We start from the raw sequence: 19,306 nt of genomic DNA, 5'->3' as shown, positions 1-19,306 counted from the left end.
GCTAATCTCTTTACTTATACATCAATGACTACCCTTTTGTTAGGGAAGCAATTTCAGCATGTTTTGATGTCTCCTTGCAGAATGTTTTTTACGCTACAAGTTTCCCCTCATACAGTTTTACACGTCCTACTAATTACCATTCTATTTAATTCATAAACTCTGAAGAAACTTTATGATAGATTATACAATACCTTTCAAAAGTGAAACCTGTCTATTGGATTTTGCTTATCTGTTATCTTATTTCTTTTTCAGCAGTAACTTGCTAAATTAAGCTACACTTTTTGCATCTCAGAATCATCCTAAATTTAAGTAACAGCTCATTAAAATGTCAGTTTTCCCTGGTAATAATTTATATCTTATCAAAAGAAACCTCTTTTTCGTATTCACTGAAGCCATCAGACTGTGTGTGACTGTGAGATTTTTTATTGTTTCAAAAAATTTCATTGACCAAAATTAAATGTAATCATTTCAAATATCCTAATTTGCACTACCATGCCATGCTGATATAACATCTATACTCTGAAGATTCTCTGTCAAGGTCTTCCCCCATTGTACCAAATCTAGCTGGAAAATTATGTCCTTTACCTTTTTCATGCTCACTGAAACTATCAGACTGTGTGTGTTTATTATTGTTTTCAGAAAATCTCTTTAACCAAAATTAATATAGTTTGTTGATTCAAATTTCTTATAAATGTCTGAGCTAATTCTTGAAGTGGTTAAGTAAACATGTTACATTCATAAGCAAAAGGCATAAAAGATCCATTCTGTTTGAGGCATGAAATCTCAATCTGCCAGAGCAAAGAGTTAACTTTGTCTGTTTCTCCAAAGAGGTGGAGCTAATCAGTCTCCAGTTCATGCACTTGCATCATTCTGCATTTTTAAAATTTTCCTGGACAAGACTCTATTTCAAATTCTGCTCTTTCTTTTCCAGCACAAAAGCATTTAAGATTAATGTTTGTTCTCTCTGGGGAATAAACGTTTGTTATATTGTCTTTCTCAAGCCAATCTCTACTACTTTTCTTCATTTTGACTTTGAGCCCACTGTATCAAACTGCGACCATTTGTTTTCAAGTTCCAGCTAGCGGTGCCTAAATTTAATATTCATTTTCCCTTTTGAAAATTATATTAGGAATATAACTTCAAATCCTAACTTTGGAAGGTTTCTAGCCTAAGGTCAATCCAACTCGGGATTAAACATAATCGATCCAAACATCCTAATTTGCACCACCATGCCTTGCTGGTATAACACCTACACTCTGATGGTTCTCTGTCAAAGAAATGGTCTCTCCATATACCATACCTGGCTAGAAAATTAACTCCTTTATCTTGACAGTTTTCTCTATCTAGGGAATGGCCTCACCTATCAAACCCTACTGGTTCTCTCCCTAGACAACAGTGTCTACTGTTTTAGCCCATGGTTACTCATTAAATTTGCTTAAACCTGAAAGCAGTTACAATTACACCTTCTTATCCAAGGAAGAAATCGCAATTGTGGCATCATGCCATCTTTAATAATTGCACACACAGACCTCTTCCCTGGTTCAAATCTTCAAATCTGCTCATTTTGAATGCTGACCTCCCTATCTAATGGATGATAAAATAACCATTCTCATCCTTCCTTTGATGTCAGCATTCAATCCAGTATCACCAACCAATATTATAAAGACCCTGCTCTCAGTGCCAAAATTGTTGTGGTGATTTTAAAGCATTCATTTTTGATTCCTGCATACAATTATTACAGATCTTTTTAAGCACATATGTGCAAGACAGATTTGATGAAAGTACATTTGAAAGTGCTCTCCTTGAAACATTGAATGAAAACTTACAGATGTGGTTCTCTTGTCAATGACTATCATCGTATTTACATCACATATCTTTATCAATAAACAAGGCTACACCAGTCATGCAAATGTCTTTTTAATGTTTCCATGAACTCTGTGAAGCATAATTATCATTGGAGCTCTTCTGTCTCCTCCTGTTTACTCTCTCATCATCTGTAGGGTCTATTCATTCTTATGAAGGTTTCTACATTTTACAACTTACAGTCTTAGCTTTGTTCCTGTAGGAATAAAAATCTGTCCCATTGTTCCTTCTGTATTAGCTTTACTTACCATCATGCTTCAAGAAAATGCTGAAGCTGCATTTGTCTATTCAAGTTATTAGTATGCATTTAAATATCAGTTTTATTCAATTATTTAATTTCAATCTTCAACATTCCATTTTCACTTGGACACCTGGCTTTACCATTTATGGGAATAGTGTATTGTTGTTTATTTGTTAAATCAACTTAAACTGAGAAAATTCATGTTTACATCTGCATATTACTAATGAGAAAACTGTTTAATGTGTTTTCACTTCATTTTTTTAATGAGTAGGATCGATTTTTGAATGAACAAACTGTGCACTTCACAGTAACCAACAACCCTAAGACCTTTGTCACAAAGTTGAATAATCTACTGCCATGTACTGTGAAACTTTTAGGATAGTATTCTCTTTATACAAGACCTATAAAATGTGTAAGGAATTTTGTAATGGCTTAGAATTAAATAATTGTACTTTTCAAACATGTGTTGTCTAAATACCTATGGCACAAAAATAGGACAAAGTATAATAAAATGCTGTTTTTAATGGCTTTTCAAAATTTTTAGATTGATATCCTAATTCATGGAGTGTTACAGAATTGACTTCTGCAGTTGTATGTCTGTAGTTTACTTATGTTGTCCTAGTTTTTGTCTTTTTGTGAAAGCACTTTTCATTACTATGGATACTACTCTTTGCTTTGATTCCCTCTTTTCTCTTCATTTTAATTTTTTTTTAAAGCCATCGGAAGCCGATCCATTGGTGATTGTGTTTGTACATCGGCCTCTATGCGCAATGCTAAAAGTGCACCTGTTCTGCTCCATACTTCTTCCAATCCTTACCTGCTTGACTTAGTCCTCACCCCCTTTTTTGATGAACTTTCAGGTAGTTCAGCTCTGCTTACTTGCTGTGCCTATTTACCATTCGTCTTGTTGCTTGCTTGGCTTTTCTAACTACGTAATAATTAATGGGTCTTGTAAAATGGTACAAAATAGAAAAATTTTAATTTGTTACGAAGCTGATTTGTGCTAGAAATTGGGAAACAAATTACAGGATTAATATTGTTTGCTTTCTGACACAAATGTTACCTCTATAAATAGCCAGCCTCTGTTTTACTGTATTATGTTCTTAACCATCTCCTTACTTGAATGATTGCATACTGCAAAAATCAGATTTTTAGGAAATGTTGCCAATGTTAGAAATCTGAAATAAAAACAAGGAAGAGCATAAAGAACTAACTCTAGCAACATCAGTGGAAATAAAAACTTCATACACGGTATTTTAGAACTTCAAACAAAAGTAGAAGCAAACATTTTAATAGGATTAGGAAAAATGGACAATTGGATATATGTATGTGTATTTCCCTTTTTCCCACTCCTACTAAAATGTAAATAATAATTTCTCAGTAAAGCCTATCAGCAGAGTGTAATACTAACAAAAGTAAGTTGGGTTAAGAAATCACAAGTTGGGGAGATTGTAAATAAGTGTGAAAATAAATATAGTTTAAATTAATTTGTCTAATAGTTTGATTTTTATGTTTCTATGATTCCTTGTTTGTCACAAGCCTTTAAAGGTTTCCTGTAAATAATGAAAATTCCCTTTTTCAAGCAAATAAAACAAGTCTTGCATGTTAATTCAATGCTCTTCCATTTAACCAAACAATTCTGAGGCTGGCATGTTGATTATAATATCTGAATATGTAGTTCAAAGAATTGACATTGGATATGTGGGATAGCATTTAACCTTTATTTTACAATTATTGCAATTATGGTTGTCTTTGGTCAGAATTGATGTACAGAATTTGTGGCATTCACCTTTCCATTTGTTAAGCTTGATATTTTGTCCTGAGCTGATTTGTACACATGCAAGGGATGGCTGGTTATGGTATGTCTTGCTGGAAATTCCAATTTCTCCAAATTATAACCATTAATTGTGGTTTATTTTCAAGATCTTGATGATGCCCAAATTTTGGCCCGGCCTACTCGAATAAGGCATTATTCTCAGAGTGAAGAAAACACCTCTGAAGTATTTAGCACTGTACGTGAAGAGCAGCCAATGCCACGAAGCAGCAGCACATCTGATATAATGGAACCGTTCATAGCTGAACGAGCTAAAGGTGCAGTTCCTGTCATTGACAGCTCATCAGTTCCTTCAAGTTTGCAAAGTTCTGCTGAGGTGTTCTCGTTATCTAGGTCCACTGAAAGTCACTTCACAGATGCGCACAGTACAGAACATTCTCTGGAAGTTGGTGATAATATTTATGATCATCTTTGTCATCTTGTAGGGGATATAGAAACAATAACTTCCTATTATGATTGCAGTCAACACACAGTAGATGATAGTGAGGCAGATTTGCTATCTTCCATATGCAAATATTTTAATGAGTCTACTGAAGAAATGGAACACACCAAACATAAATCGGGAGAGGATGCAAATGACATTTCCTTAAATGAAAATGTTGAGTTAATGGTAGGTGAGACCGATCTAGACTATATAAGGCAAGTAAAAATGTGCGATACTAGTAGTCAAGATAAGATTTTGGGAGGAAACACTGAAATACAGGTAAAAGTACAGGACCTGGAAAGTTCTGTTCCATATTTAGAAGATGATTATTTGAGTATTACTACATTTTCTGGTAAAGAAAAGCAGTTGCCAGAGACTAGTATTGAACAGCAAAATAACATGCCACTTGAAAGCTTTGAACAGGGAATTTCATCACAAATGACATCAGAAAATCCAGATTTCAGACAGAGGCAAAAAGTTCTTATTCGCCAGATGGCAACTGAGGTAGACGGTAGAAAAGTGGTAGCATCAACAGATCAGCAATTTAAAAGGAAACAGCTAGCTGATGCCTCTTGCCAAACCTCTGCAATTGTACAACTTAATAGGATAACTGAAGCATATAGCATGTATTCAAATACGTTTCCACACAGCACCACAATTACTGACCCACTTAAAGCTTTAAGTGCACAAAAGTCTTCAGCTAACCAAGAAATCACTGTTGCAGCAACACCAGAACTGCAGTACTTGAGCATAGCAAATAAGAAAAAAAATAACAATATGCATGTTAGTTTTAGGCCATCTACTGAGTCTGTACAATTCCACAGTCAGTTGGACAGTAAGGAAGCTCATTGGAAGTTGAGACTTCGAAGACTTGGTGGTTTCAGCAGTGGCTCTTCTGCACCAACTGATTCAGTGAAACCTGGTGTCTATAGACCTCTTGACACTAGAGTTTCTCATAATGAATATAAGAATCGGAAGTCAACATTGATTACTGCTGCAAGTACTCCAGTGCTGAAGGGAAGTACAGGTGATAGTCAGGGAATTGGTCATGGAACACTTAGGTCATGTAGCTTACAGGAACCAATACAGCAACAGAGTTCCCTCGGTGGTGTTTACAGAACTGTTGTACACGCTTTTTCAAAGTCGAAAGCAAATGTTTCCCCACAGAGGCAGAGAAAAGTACCAGCAGAGGCTCCACTGAGGGATCTTTACAGTCATGTTTTGGGATATTTTGGAAGGAAAGTTGCAGGTGAGCACTAACAGTGTGCAACGCACCAAGGAGCACCTGTTTGGCTTGATGCAACTGAAAAGCTTTAAGCAATCAAACAGCTTGGAAATGATCACTGCTTTTTCTTTATTGGTCTTGCATGCATTTTTAATTAGCTGGTATGTCCTGGCAAATATTTTGTTTACCCCTGCCCACCCTCCAAACCTATACTAATGTCTCCCTTTTATGTATGCAGGTTTTCAGTTGTTAATCTTTGACAGTGAAATTGTTTGTGGTTGGTTATGGTAGCAAGATGAATTTGCATTTATCCTTTTTAGATTATTTTAAACATTTTCAGCACGAGGGGACAGACTTTTCAAGTATAATGTCCTCGTAGAGTCTTGCATTGAGAAGTTACATGTGTTTGTAAAGGTGTATTTCACCTTTTGACTTTCACGGAAATAAAATTGCACAATGAAACCAGTTAAAATGAAAACATTTTAAAGTATGGTAGTAGAAAAATAATTTATTGTATATTGAGTAAAAATATGTTGACAGTTTAGACTGTGTAATAAAATTCCTCTTTCATCAAAGATTAAAAATTGTTAACCTCTACTAATCTTTTAATGTAAAGTATGCTAATGCTAATTTGAGATTACTTCTAATGCATACAGTAAGGTTAGGACACTTCAGATCTTGGGGAACTGCATGATTGGGCAAGTAACCCTTGCAATGCTAATTTCCTTTTATTGCTTTGATCAGTACATTTATTATGTTTCTTTGTTGATTACAAAGTTGTGTTATTGTGATTTAAATGCCTTATTTGCTTTCAGTCAACAAGGAAGACCCTAATCAAAAACCCCGACCCTTCAGCACTGATATTGGCAATAGTAATCCCAACATCAGTGATCTTATGGATGAGTTTATAGCAGAACGATTACGAACTGGCACTTCTGTGGTAAGTCCGCTTACTTTCTTGTCTTGTGCATTTTATAGCTACTAGTTGCAATTCCTTCTATTATGTATACTTTCTACATTACTCTTTTCTGCAACCAAGCATGAAGAAGTGAGTATGATTCAGCAACTTTTTTTTCACATGATCATATTATGTAAACAATTAGCTGTCGCTATACACTGCTTTTCTCAAAATTGATATTAATTGGTCGTTAGTGAAAGTAGCAAATTTTAGTAAACTCCAGAAGATTTACTCGCAGGATATTTTTAAATTCTGGTGGAGCCGCTTATGTAATCATTCCAATCAATGACTCATGGAATGTGCTCAATGGAAGTGCTAATAGTGAGAACATGAAAATGCAATTCATGTTTATTAAGTGTGTAATTGTCATTCATTTATTTGTTTTAGTGCAACATAAAAAATGGACAGCAAACTTAGCCATTGGATGTTTTTCAGTTTTTAAGAGTTAATATTGTCCTGTCCAAATGGACATCATGTCAGAAAATAGACCATGTTGAGAAGTAATCAAGTGCCTTTAACAGGTCGGGAACAAAGTTAGCAAAAGAAGGTAGAAATTAAAAATAACTTGAAGTGATTCAAATTGACAAAATTGAAATTTTGAATGATCCACTCATATCAAAAATTGATTTGTTTTTATGCTTATTTTCTATTTTTATAGAACAATACTTATATTTCGTAAAAAGAAATGCAGACAACTTTAGAGATTGAAAATTATTTATTCTCTCCAACCCAAAATCTCAGATACAAAAATAATATTACTTTTTCTTTTAAAAAATTTGTGTAATCTGTTAGCCTACTATGTTGCTTATTTTGTTGTGGACCATAACACTTTGTTTAGTTGGCAGTAATACAACAGTGTGGTGCTGGAAAAGCACAGCAGGTCAAGCAGCATCCAAGGGGCTTATGTCCAAAACGTTGACTGTCCTTCTCCTCAGATGCTGCCTGATTTGCTGTGCTTTTCCAGTGCCACATGTTTCGACTCTGACTCTCGAGCATCAGCAGTCCTCACTTTCTCCGAGTAATACAGCAGTCTCCTGTGCCTGTACTTTTATTTCTATTTCTTGCTAATGATTTTAAAGCATAGCAAGTAGAGCTCTTTTTAACATGCAATATTGATACTCCAACTTTATAAGTTGATCTTTTGTCTCATCTTTTTTGCTCTGGAGATGCTTAGTTTTTCTGGGCAACTTCCAAGAATATAATACATTTTTGAGCATTTTGTCAATTCTACCTAAATCATGCACAAGGAATAATGAGCACCTGTAAATTATAACCAAGAATAAATAATTCAATATAGATCAAAGATTCTGAATCTGACCTTTTCTGACATTAACAATTAATATTGCAGTGATCTGCAATGTTTACCCACTAAGCCAATGGATTCCTTCACTTAAAGTCCAAGTTAAAATTTTATTACGGTTCCACATTTCAAATCAATGCACATGAATTGGTTTTGTTATAACTTGATTTAGTTCCAAACAGTGCTTTTGCAAATTTATCTGACGGTTTGTGTTGTAGTGCTACCTTGTTATTGAAGTTAAACCAGGGAGCCATTGAATGAGTTATTGACCAACAGGTCTGAAGGTGAAAATTGTTGCAACTGAAGCAGTTAACACTATTAATAATAATTACTTCGATTTATAACACTCCTTTTTAAATATCATAAAAAATCACTGAATTGATTATTAAATCAATAAATTATCTTATTAGATTTATTTTCATCCTCAGCTGGAACATAATAAAGCTATGCCAGCTATATCAATTTGAAAGTGGTAAAAAAAAACATAATTTTTTTTGTATTAGAATGTTTTGAGAAGAGGAAGTAGTCCTGGTAGTTTGGAAGTGCCAAAAGATCTTCCTGATTTGTTGAACCGACAGAACCAGACCAGACCAGTAGATGACCCAGGCATCCCATCCGAATGGACTTCCCCGGCCAGTGCTGGAAGTAGTGATCTCATTAGTTCTGACAGCCATTCGGATTCTTTCAATGCTTTCCAATATGATGGACGAAAATTTGAGGGTAAGTATTTACTCACTGTGGTATTTCTGTTCAAGTTTTAAGGTGTATTGTTTTTGTTAATAAACTGCATGACCTACTTCACCTTTGAAATAAATTTATGAATTTCAATGTAAATAACTCTAGCTTTGGATTGATATAAGTTATGATGATGTGGATCTCCTCTGATTTCTAAAAGTGAATCCAAATTCCATCCACCTTGATGTAGTGAGAATCTTCTCTCTTATGCAGCTATTTAATGTACTGTCAATGTGTCATGTGTCTGGGATATTTACTGAACTTTTGAGCTGTCATCTCATTCAAAGAGGCCATTTAGATATACAATGTTTCGCAAAAAGTTGAAGTGGTGAATGTCTATTTCACCATACATCTTCTCTTGATGCATCGCTTGCCAATATTTGATATTCACTTTGTGCCAAGCAAGAAAGAATTATGCTGCTCATCGAAGTGTCCTGTACATTTTATAGGAGTCAAACAATTTTAATTGAATTGGTTAATCTGCACTTAGTAATGAATAGAAATGTCATCTTGATGCAAATAAATGCTGCATGTAGGTCTCGACATGATGCAAATGGAAGATCTGGAGTTTGCATTAACTGAAATGTAAGATTTAAGTCAATTATAATTCTCGAGTGAGCTGGGCAAATCAATATTCAGAAGAGGATAATGGATTCCAACTAGTTACTAACATGCCAGGTGGAGGCTTTTCTTTACAAGATTCACAGAATTAATTTGGTTAACCAGATTAGTACAAAAATGGGTTTCTTAACAAAAGTAATAAAAATAAATGACTGTGAATGTTGGAAATCTGAAAAAAAGCAATGAGAGAGAAACTCGACAGGTCTAGCAGCATCTGTGCAGAGGGAAACACAGTTAATGTTTCAAGCCTGATACGCCATTTCTTCAGTTTGGTTCAGAATCAAAATGTCAACTCTATTTCTCTCTCTACACATGGTGCCAACCCTACTGAGCTTCTCCAGCATTTTCTGTGTTTTGTTTAGCAAAGATAGTTGTAAAGAATCCACTTCAATCACTAGCTTATGCCCCCTGGCCCACTGTGGCACTGTCTTTGATATGTGTTGTTGGCTAAAGTCAATATTCCTTTAGCAATAAGGTGTATAGATAAAAGTTATTGCTTATTAACTCTTGCTTGCCACTATCTCTGCATTATCACTGGGGTCCCTGAACATCAGGCAGTGCATCATATTCTCTGATTGTTTAGGTGCATCATGATTAATGTCTGGTTTCTTAAGGTCTTCTTACCAATGTTATTGCATGTTACTTTTCTGGCTGGTTCATTATGGTCTCAATGACTTGTGAGATCGTTATTTCCCATAACTTTTTTCTTGTTATTTCATTAAATTTCACAGGAATTTAGATGTAGGAACAACTAGCAATGCTTTCTTTGCCCATTTTGTTTGGAATGAAATGCGTGTTGTCATGTTTGTTTAATAACAGAGCTCATTGCCCCAAGTGACTTTCTGGGCATCTATGTATGTTGCAGAGTTATCTTTAGATCAGATACATATCAGTATGTTTTTTGACAAATGACGTATCTGCTGTTGTGCACTTTTAATTGTGGCTGTTGGTGCTTGGACTTGGCTTAGAATCATAGAGATGTACAGCATGGAAACAGATCTTTTGGTCCAATTCATCTATACTGAACAGCTATCCTAACCTAATCTAGTCCCATTTGCCAGCACTTGGCCCATATCCCTCTAAACCCTTCCTATTCATATACCCATCCAGATACCTTTTAAATGTTGTAATTGTACCACCCTCCACCACTTCCTGTGGCAGCTCATTCCATACACGCACCACCCTCTGCGTGAAAAAGTTGCCCCTCCGGTCCCTTTTAAATTTTTCCCCCCTTGCCCAAAACCTATGCCCCCTCACTCTGGACTTCCCCAACTTAAGGAAAAGACCTTGTCTATTTATCCTATTCATGCCCCTAATGATTTTATAAACCTCTATAAGATCACTCCTCAGCCTCCGACGATCCAGAGAAAACAGTCACAGCTTATTCAGCCGCACCCCATAGCTCAATTCCTCCAACCCTGGCAACTTGTAAATCTCTTCTGAACCCTTTCAAGTTTCACAACATCTTTCAGATAGGAGGGAGATCAGAATTATCCACAATATTCCAAAAGTGGCCTAACCAATGTCCTGTACAGCTGCAACTTGACCTCCCAACTCCAATACTCAATACTCTGACCAATAAGGGAAAGAATAGGCATTGGGGCATAGTATTAGCATGGATGGAGGATTAGTTGACTAATAGGTAGCAAACAGTGGGGATAAATGAGTGCTATTCTGGCTGGCAAACAATGAGGAGTGATGTGCCTCAGGGGTCAATGTTGAGACCGCAATTATTTACAATTTATTTAGATGATTTGCAGTTGGGGGCCATGTGTATGATGTCAAAGTTTGCAGATGACACTAAGATGAGTGGTAGAGCAAAGTGCAGAGATCTGTGAAACTTTGCAGAGGAACATGGATATACTGAGTGAGTGGGCAAAGATCTGGCAGATGGAATACAGTGTTAATAAATGTGAAGTCATACATTTTGATAGAAGTAACAGTGAAAAAGATTATTACTTGAATGGTAAAACGTTGCAGCATGTTTCTATGTAGAGGGACCTCTGTGGCTTTGTGCATGAATCATAGAAGATTGATCTGCAGGCACATAAAGTAATTAGGAAGGCAAATGGAATGTTGTCCTTCATTGCTAAAGGGGTTGAGATTAAAAGTAGAGAGGTAATATTGCAGGAATGCAAGGTGCTGTTAAGGCCACACCTGGAGTACTGTGTGCTGTTTTTGTCAATCTTGAGCAAGGATTTGCTGACACTGGAGAGGGTGCAAAGGAGTTTCACTAGATTGATTCTGGAGTTTAGGGGGTTGGTTTATGAGCAGAGACTAAGTAGTTTGGGAATATATTAATTGGAATTCAGAAGAATGAGGGAGGATCTCATAGAAACATTTAAAATTATGAAGGAAATCGATAAAGTAAATTATATAGGGTGTTTCCACTAGCAAGTGAAGCTAGGACAAGAGGGCATAGCCTCAAAATTAGGAGGAGCAGATTTAGGACTGAATTGAAAAGGAACTTCTTCACCCAGAGGGTTGTTAATCTATGGAATTCCTTGCCCAGGGAAGTAGTTGAAGCTACTTCATACTTCAGTAAACACTTCTAATGCTAAGGTTTATTTTGAAAAATAAAGGAATTAAGGGATACAGTGAGAGCGTGGGTAAGTGGAACTAAATCCATGACAGAATTAGCCATGATCTTATTGAATGGCAGAGCAGGCTCAAAGGGTCGGATGGCCTACTCCTGCTTCTAGTTCTTATGTGCTAAACACCTTCTTTACTATCCTATCTACCTGTGTCTCCACTTTCAAAGAATATGAACCTGTACTCCAAGGTCTCCTTATTCACTCCCCTGGATCTTACCATGAGGTATAGAAGTCCTGCTATGATCTGCCTTTCCAAAGTGTAGCACCTCACATTTATCTAAATTAAACTCCATCTCCCACTCCTCAGCCCATTGGCCCATTTGATCAGGATCCTATTGTACTCTGAGGTAACTTCTTTCGCTGTTCACGACACCTCCAATTTGGTGTCATCTGCAAACTTAGTACCTATACCTCCTTTGTTCACATTCAAATCGTTTATATAAATGACAAAAAGAAGCGGACCCAGCACCGATTCTCATGGCATACCACTGGTCATAGTCCTCCAATCTGAAAGACAACTCTCCAACATCACATTCTGTCTTCTATCTTCGAGCCAGTTCTGTATCTAAATGTTCTCCCTGTAATCCATGAGATCTAACCTTGCTTACCAGTCTACCGTGAGGAACCTTGTCAAATGCCTTATTGACGTCCAAATAGATCATGTCCACCGCTCTGCCCTCATCAGTCCCCTTCATTACTACTTAAAGAAACTCAATCAAGTTAATGAGACATGATTTCCCACACACAAAGCCATGTTGACTATCTTTAACCAGTCATTGTCTTTCCAAATACATGTAAATCCTGTCCTTCAGGATTTCCTCCAACAACCTGCCCACCATCAACGTCAGGCTCACCGGTCTATAGTTCCCTGGCTTTTCCTTACCACTTAGCCAACTCCAGTCTTCCTTGCTCCTCATCCGTGACTATTGATAATACAAATATCTCAGCAAGGGGCCTAACAATCGCATCCCACAGAATTCGCGGGTGTATCTGTTCAGGTCCTGAGGATTTATCCACCTTTAAGTGTTTTAAGACATTCAGCACCACCACCTCTGTAATGTGGAAATTTTTCAAGATGTCTCCCTCTATTTCCCCACATTCTGTATTTCCACATCCTTCTCCACAGTAAACACTGATACAAAATACTCGGTTACTACCTTCCCCCATCTCTAGCAGCTCAACGTGCAGTAATCTGTGAAACTTTGAGAGGCTAAGGCCAAGTAAAAATTAACAACTTTATTTCTTAAAGTATGACAGAGAATAATTAACTAACAGCTATTTACAAGTCCTTTCTCTAATCTATCTTTCGCCTTCCCCTTCAACAATACTAGTCTGATAAAACCCCAGATTAAGATTTACAAAACAAGACTCCTTATCTCAAAACCAGGCAGCTTTCAGTTCTCCTCTCTATTCCGGTCTTCTTTTCTTCTTGGGGATTCTGCTTTCCAGATTACTGATCATAAAGGTACTTTTAAGAAAGGTTTTTTTGGCCAGTCTCCACATGCTGGTTTGGCAGTTCTCCTCCCAACAGTTCAATTTTCCCCAATCTTATACCCCCAGATTGGGTCATTGGCTTTTAAGCTTGTCACGATACTGATTTCAAACTTGATTGGAATTGGTATTTTTTGGGGATATAATTTAAAATGATCGGCCGAATTCGAATCTGTTTTTGTCTCCAGGCAACCAGCTAATCAAGTTGTTTGATCAAATGTTACATTTCTTTTCAGAACACTTGGTTCTGTCAGATAGTTCTACTAGCTAATAACTTTCTTAAAGGTAGAGTCCACTCACATCTTCATAACACCTCCCCCTTAAGAAAAAAATGAACCATCATAATGAAAAGATGGCTTCTTTTTTCTTTTTTTTAAAATACATTACCTTAACATACAAATAAATTTTATATAAGCTCACCTTAACTTATTCCCATATACCTGTATAGATACAAAACATTAAATAAATACAAATCTCATCTAAACATTATCAGTTAAATCCACGATAACGCACCTGCGATTACATTCTTATGACCTGCAACATGTATGATTTTTACATTAAAAGTCTGTAACATAAGACTCCAATGAAATAGTCTCATATTCTTGTCTTTAAAATGTTCTAAGAATGTAAGCGGATTGTGATCCGTGTACACAACCGTCGCTGACACATTGTTCATGACCTACACATTAAAATGTTGGAAGGCCAGCACCAAACTCAATAGTTCCTTTTTGATTGTGGAGTATTTCCTCTGGTGGATGTTGATAAAAATGTTTTTGTACCTTACTCTGAGTCTTTCGTACCCCTAGGTGACCATCTACAGGTAGTTCATGTGCTACCCATAACACCATCTGTCTGTATGCTACCAGCAACGCAACCTGATGCACATCAGCCCATTTCTCCTCTGCACTAACCTGCTGTGGTCTCTATTTCTATCTTAGGATATTATCTTTTAGATAATAACCCTACAGAATATTATCTGCCTCCTTTTCAGAGTATGCATCCCCATATATATCTTGTATCATCTATTATCATCTTACTGTTGCAAGTATCTTAATCTTTCAAGAGTAAACACTTCTGTTGACCCTCTACCTGATCAGGTTTTTCCTGCACCATTATGTTCAACAGGTATCTGCTAACTGAGCCTCAACCCCTTCATCTTTCTCTTAACTCACAGGACAAAGTGAAAAGTAATGATAGTGGGATCTGGTTACTACACAGTCTGGGAAAATACCAGGATATTTCCGTTTTAGCTCCTTAGTTTCTAGGTCTTCCTTGAACTTCTCCACAACAAGCAGTGTCATTCCCACCTTGGATCCTGCTAATTCATTCCCAAGAACAAACTGAATTCCTGGAACTGACACCATGTCAATCACTCCCACTTAACTTCCCCAGTGTTGTGTTGGCACTCCAACCTGATCTTACAGTAAAGTGGTAAATGTAGGGGAATGGGTGGGTTGCGCTTCGGCGTGTCGGTGTGGACTTGTTGGGCCGAAGGGCCTGTTTCCACACTGTAAGTAATCTAATGTAAGTAATCTAATACTCTCAGGTAATAGATCAGATAGAGTTCATATTTGCTCAAGTCTTACTATCAGCAGCTGGTTAGATCCTGTATCTCTCAAAATTATAATTTCTTGTTCTTCTACCCCCTGTTCTTTCTGAGTAAACTTTATCCACAGAGGTGGATTCTTTGTAGAGATCAGGTACTAACTTCATACCCTGCCTAGGCTGTATACTCTCCTGCAGCTCCTTGGCTCTTCTTGGGGTCTCCTTTACTACCTTCACTAATATCTCTGGCTGAGCTTCTTTTACCACATCTTTTCCTACAGTGCCTTTCTTTAACGACCGGCACTGTAACTTTACGTGTTCCACTTTACCATAGTGGAAATCCCTGTGGCCTTTCACTCTTTTCTTGGGCTTCTGTTTATCCTGTAGTAAGTTCTTACCAGTGCTCTCTACTTTTGATTTTGTAGTGTAGGATCTCCCCTTCTCCCAACTTCTACCTCCTACAGGACTGAAATTCTGGCGGGAAGCTTATGCACCAATCTGTATTCATCTGCCAATTCTGCTGCCCTTCTCACTTCCTGAACTCTATGTGAATTCCTACCATCTCTGGAAGTGAGTTTTTAAACTCCTCCAGCAGAATAATCTCTCGTAGAGCCTCAAAGGTCCTATCTATTTTCAAAGCATGCACCCATCTATCAAAATGACTGTTTAATTTTTTTCCAACTCCACATAAGTCTGACCTGGTTCCTCTTTTGTGTTTCTGAACCGCTGTCTATATGCTTCTACTACCAATTCATAAACACTTAAAATTGTCTGTTTGACCTCTTTTGACAGTGCAGCAATTATCTCACTAGCTCTGCCTACCAACTTAGTCTGAAGTAGCATTATCCATAAATTCTCAGACCACTCCATCTGCCTCGACAATTTTTCAAATGAAATAATGAAGGCTTCAACATCTTTCTCATCAAAATGTGGTAGAGTTTTGACATGTTTTATATATATATCACTACCTTCTCTTTTAATCTCCATCCTGTTAACTTGACTTTGCTGACTAAGTCGCAACTTTTCAAATTCTCTCTTTCTTTCTCGCTCCTCTCTCTTTCTCTCTATCTTTCTTCTCTCTCTGTTTGCTCATCTAAAAACCTTCTCTCTCTTTTTCCTTTCCCACTCTCTTTTCTCTGTCTCTTTCTTTCTTCTCTCTCTTTCTCTTTCTCTCTCTCTCTCCTCCTTTTCTATCTTCTAACTCCATTTTCTTCAATCGTAATTTAAGTTTTTTTACCTCTGCTGCACTTGTCTGTTTCTCCGATACACCAAATTGTGTGAGTACCTTCCTTACAATTTCAGCTTTACTTTTGTCCTTGGTTAAACCCAAATCTAACTTAAGTATGGCCTTTTTCTTTCTTTCTAAACTTCCTTAGCAAATTTGAGAATCATCTTCAAACCCCAGAGCATCTTTAGCAATTTTAAGAGCCATTTGTCTCACTTTTAATTTAATCAACGACAAATCACCAAAATTAAACAAATTGCCTCACCTACGTTTTACTTAACGATCTAGGACACTAACCTGTGTTTAAATCTGCTGGGATTTTGCGTACCCCCAAATTTATTCAAATCTGTCTAAACCAGTTCAAATCACAAATTCAACACCTAAATTGTTCAAATAACAGACAAAAGCCTCACAAACTTCACAGCACAGTGATGAGCCCCCATACTGTTACAACATGGGTTAAACCCTCCTGCTTAATTTAAGCCAGCAACGCAGAATAGATTTATCCCATGCAGTAATAAGTGAAAATTCGAGAGGCCAAGAAGTATTTAAAGTAAAAATTAACAACTTTATTTCTTAAAGTATGACAGAATAATTGACTAACAACTATTTACAATTCCTTCCTCCAATCTATCTTTTACTTTCCCTTCTATGATACTAGTCTGATAAAACCCCCAATTAAGGTTTAGTGAAAAATTCAAATTTCAAAACCAGCCAGCGGTTGAATCATCTTTTTATATCTTCCTCTGTGGATTTGCTCTCCAGGTCAGTGTTGATGTTTCTCTGTGTGAAAATTCCTTCTCTAGACAGAGAGTTCTCACTCACAGCCGAGATCAATTGGTCCTTTGGCAGATCTCCCCCAACTGTTCAATTTTTTCCGGTCTTTTAATACCTCCAAAGCATCGGATTGTCTCATTGGCTTTTATTATTGTCAATATACTAAATCCAAACTTGATTGGAGTTTGGGTTTTTTTTTGAGGTATAATTTAAATTAATTGGCCTAATTCAAATTTGTTTTTTGTCTCCTGGCAACCAGCTATACTAGCTGCTGAACCACATGTTACATTGTATTATATTCAGAACACTTGGTGCTATCAGATAGTTCTGCTAGCTTTTCTCGCTTAAAGGTACAATGCACCCACATCATTATAAGAAGGTATGGGCCAAATGCTGGCAAATGGGACTAGATTAGGTTAGAATATCTAGTTGGCATGAACAAGATGAACTGAAGAGTCTGTTTTTGTGCTGTAGATCTCTATGACTCTCTGACCAAAGTGTCCTTGTGCACTAGTTGCTGTAAGTAAGCACGCAGGTGTAGCAGGCAGTAAACAAGGATAACTGTATGTTGGCCTTCATATTGAGAGAGTTCGAGTACAGGAACAAGGATGTGTTCTGCAATTATCTGCACATCTGGAAGGTTGGATACAGGTGTGGTCTCCATATCTGAGAAAGGATGTTCTTGCTATGGAATGAGTGCAGCGAAGGTTTACCAAATTGACTCCTGGGATGGCAGAACTGCCATGTAGGCAAGATTTAGTTGGTTAGGATTGTATTCACTTGAGTTTAGAAACCTATAAAATTCTAACAGGACTACCCTGGTAAATGAAGGAAGATGTTCCCGATGGTGGGAGCATCCAGAACCAAGGGGTATAGATTAGGGATAAGGGGTAAACCAAGGACTAAGATGAGGGTAAATTTCTTCACCCAGAGAGTGGTGAGCCTGTGGAATTCACTACCACAGAATGCGGTTCAGGCCAAAAAATTGAATGTTTTCAAGTTGAAGGTAGATATAGCTGTTGTGACTAAAAGGATTAAGGGTTATGGGGTGGGTTTACAGTTTTGAGCTCATGATCATCCTGAGTGTTCGAGCAGGCTTGAGGGGTCAAATGGTGTTCTCCTCCCATCTTCTGTGTTTGTGTAAGGCTCACCTTTGAACTAAGTGGCTTGCCAGACCATTTCAAAGGGCTGTTAAGAGTCTCCATATTGCTGTGAACCTAGAGTCACATGTAGGTAGGACTAGGCAAGGGTGGCAGATTTCCATCCTTGAATGTTAACAAACTGGACGGGGTTTTACAACAGTTGGCAATAATTGCATAGTCGTCATTAAGCTGATTATTTCTTTGATTCCAGTCTTCAGTTCACCATCTGTCTTTGGCAACATTCGAGCCAATGTTCCCATAACATTAAGCTGGGTTTCTGCATTACTAATCTAGTGACGATACCACTTTACCAGTGCCGCACCACCTCAAGAAATGTGAGCAGATTGCTTTGCCTTCAGCAGAACTCTTTGTTTCTTTAAACCTTATCAATAAAATCCATTTCTAATGGCATTTTTTTTACCCTTTTGCCATGCCTTTTTAACTTCTTTACAAGCTTGCAAATTGATCAGTCATTGTCCAAGGTTTTTTTTAAACTATAAAACTTCTTTACAAGCTTGCAAATTGATCAGTCATTGTCCAAGGTTTTTTTTTAAACTATAACCTCTGACCTTTTTTTTAAATCAACCTGTTTTCATAATCAACCTGTCCAGAGATGTTATTACGCACCTCTGGAAGAGGTGGAACTTGAACCCAGGTTGCTTAGTTCAAGGGTAAGAACAGTACCACAAGAGGGCTCCAAACTCTGACTTTGCAAAATAGGCAGTTTAATTAAACCTAGGTTTGTTTGATTTGCCTTTATATTGGTGGTTATTTATTTGTTTCTTAACCATGCTTTTCAGTTTTAATTTGAATTTTAAGTGCAAAAAAACTAAAATTCTTTTCTGGAATGTATAAACTAGATATTCACAACTGGTAGTGTTGATAGTCAGTTTATTATTATATAGTCAGAACTAATGTCTCAACACTGCATAATTAAGTAGAGGCCTGTGTGTTTTCAATTCAAGGATAGTTTAAAGGTAATTGTATCTTTACTTCTAAAACAGTTCTGTCAAATTATGACTGATACTTGCAATGTTGCTGAATAAGCCAATCTGCTGTTTAGATATCATGCTAAGTCAAGTCGGTTTATGTCTATCCAATTTGTGTTTGGAATCATGTTATGGATACCCTGCAAGGGCCTATTTTCCCTCCTAAGTTGATATTACTTTGGTATCCTTACTGTGTTCAGACAAAGCTTAAATAGGAAAGAAAATAATTCATCTGATCTCCATCCTTCAAATAATCTCTCCCTCAAGATCCTAATACACTTTTTTAAAATCTGGCTTTGAACTGGCTCTGACTTTGTCCTGGCTGTAAAATTTGGTATTTTC

At 37.0% G+C, this 19,306-nt stretch overlaps 1 protein-coding gene across 11 annotated transcripts in view; it reads left to right on the top strand.

The window, feature by feature from the left end:
- Window positions 1-19,306, top strand: part of ralgapa1 (Ral GTPase activating protein catalytic subunit alpha 1) — a 311,644-nt gene that overhangs the window by 112,976 nt on the left and 179,362 nt on the right. For 7 of the 11 annotated variants that reach the window (XM_043697822.1, XM_043697823.1, XM_043697824.1 and 4 more), the window contains exons 17-20: window positions 2,821-2,964; window positions 4,028-4,195; window positions 6,403-6,527; window positions 8,349-8,565. In XM_043697822.1, the coding sequence (XP_043553757.1) occupies window positions 2,821-2,964; window positions 4,028-4,195; window positions 6,403-6,527; window positions 8,349-8,565 (654 nt within the window). Of the gene's footprint in view, window positions 1-2,820; window positions 2,965-4,027; window positions 4,601-4,681; window positions 5,612-6,402; window positions 6,528-8,348; window positions 8,566-19,306 lie in introns of all 11 variants that reach the window. The other 4 variants (XM_043697827.1, XM_043697832.1, XM_043697833.1 and 1 more) reach the window with 3 other exon arrangements.

This window comes from Chiloscyllium plagiosum, chromosome 10, assembly GCF_004010195.1.
Source record: "Chiloscyllium plagiosum isolate BGI_BamShark_2017 chromosome 10, ASM401019v2, whole genome shotgun sequence".
Taxonomy (NCBI): domain Eukaryota; kingdom Metazoa; phylum Chordata; class Chondrichthyes; order Orectolobiformes; family Hemiscylliidae; genus Chiloscyllium; species Chiloscyllium plagiosum.
The sequence above is the reverse complement of the archived record's forward strand: the minus strand, read 5'-3'. Positions and strand labels throughout refer to the sequence as shown.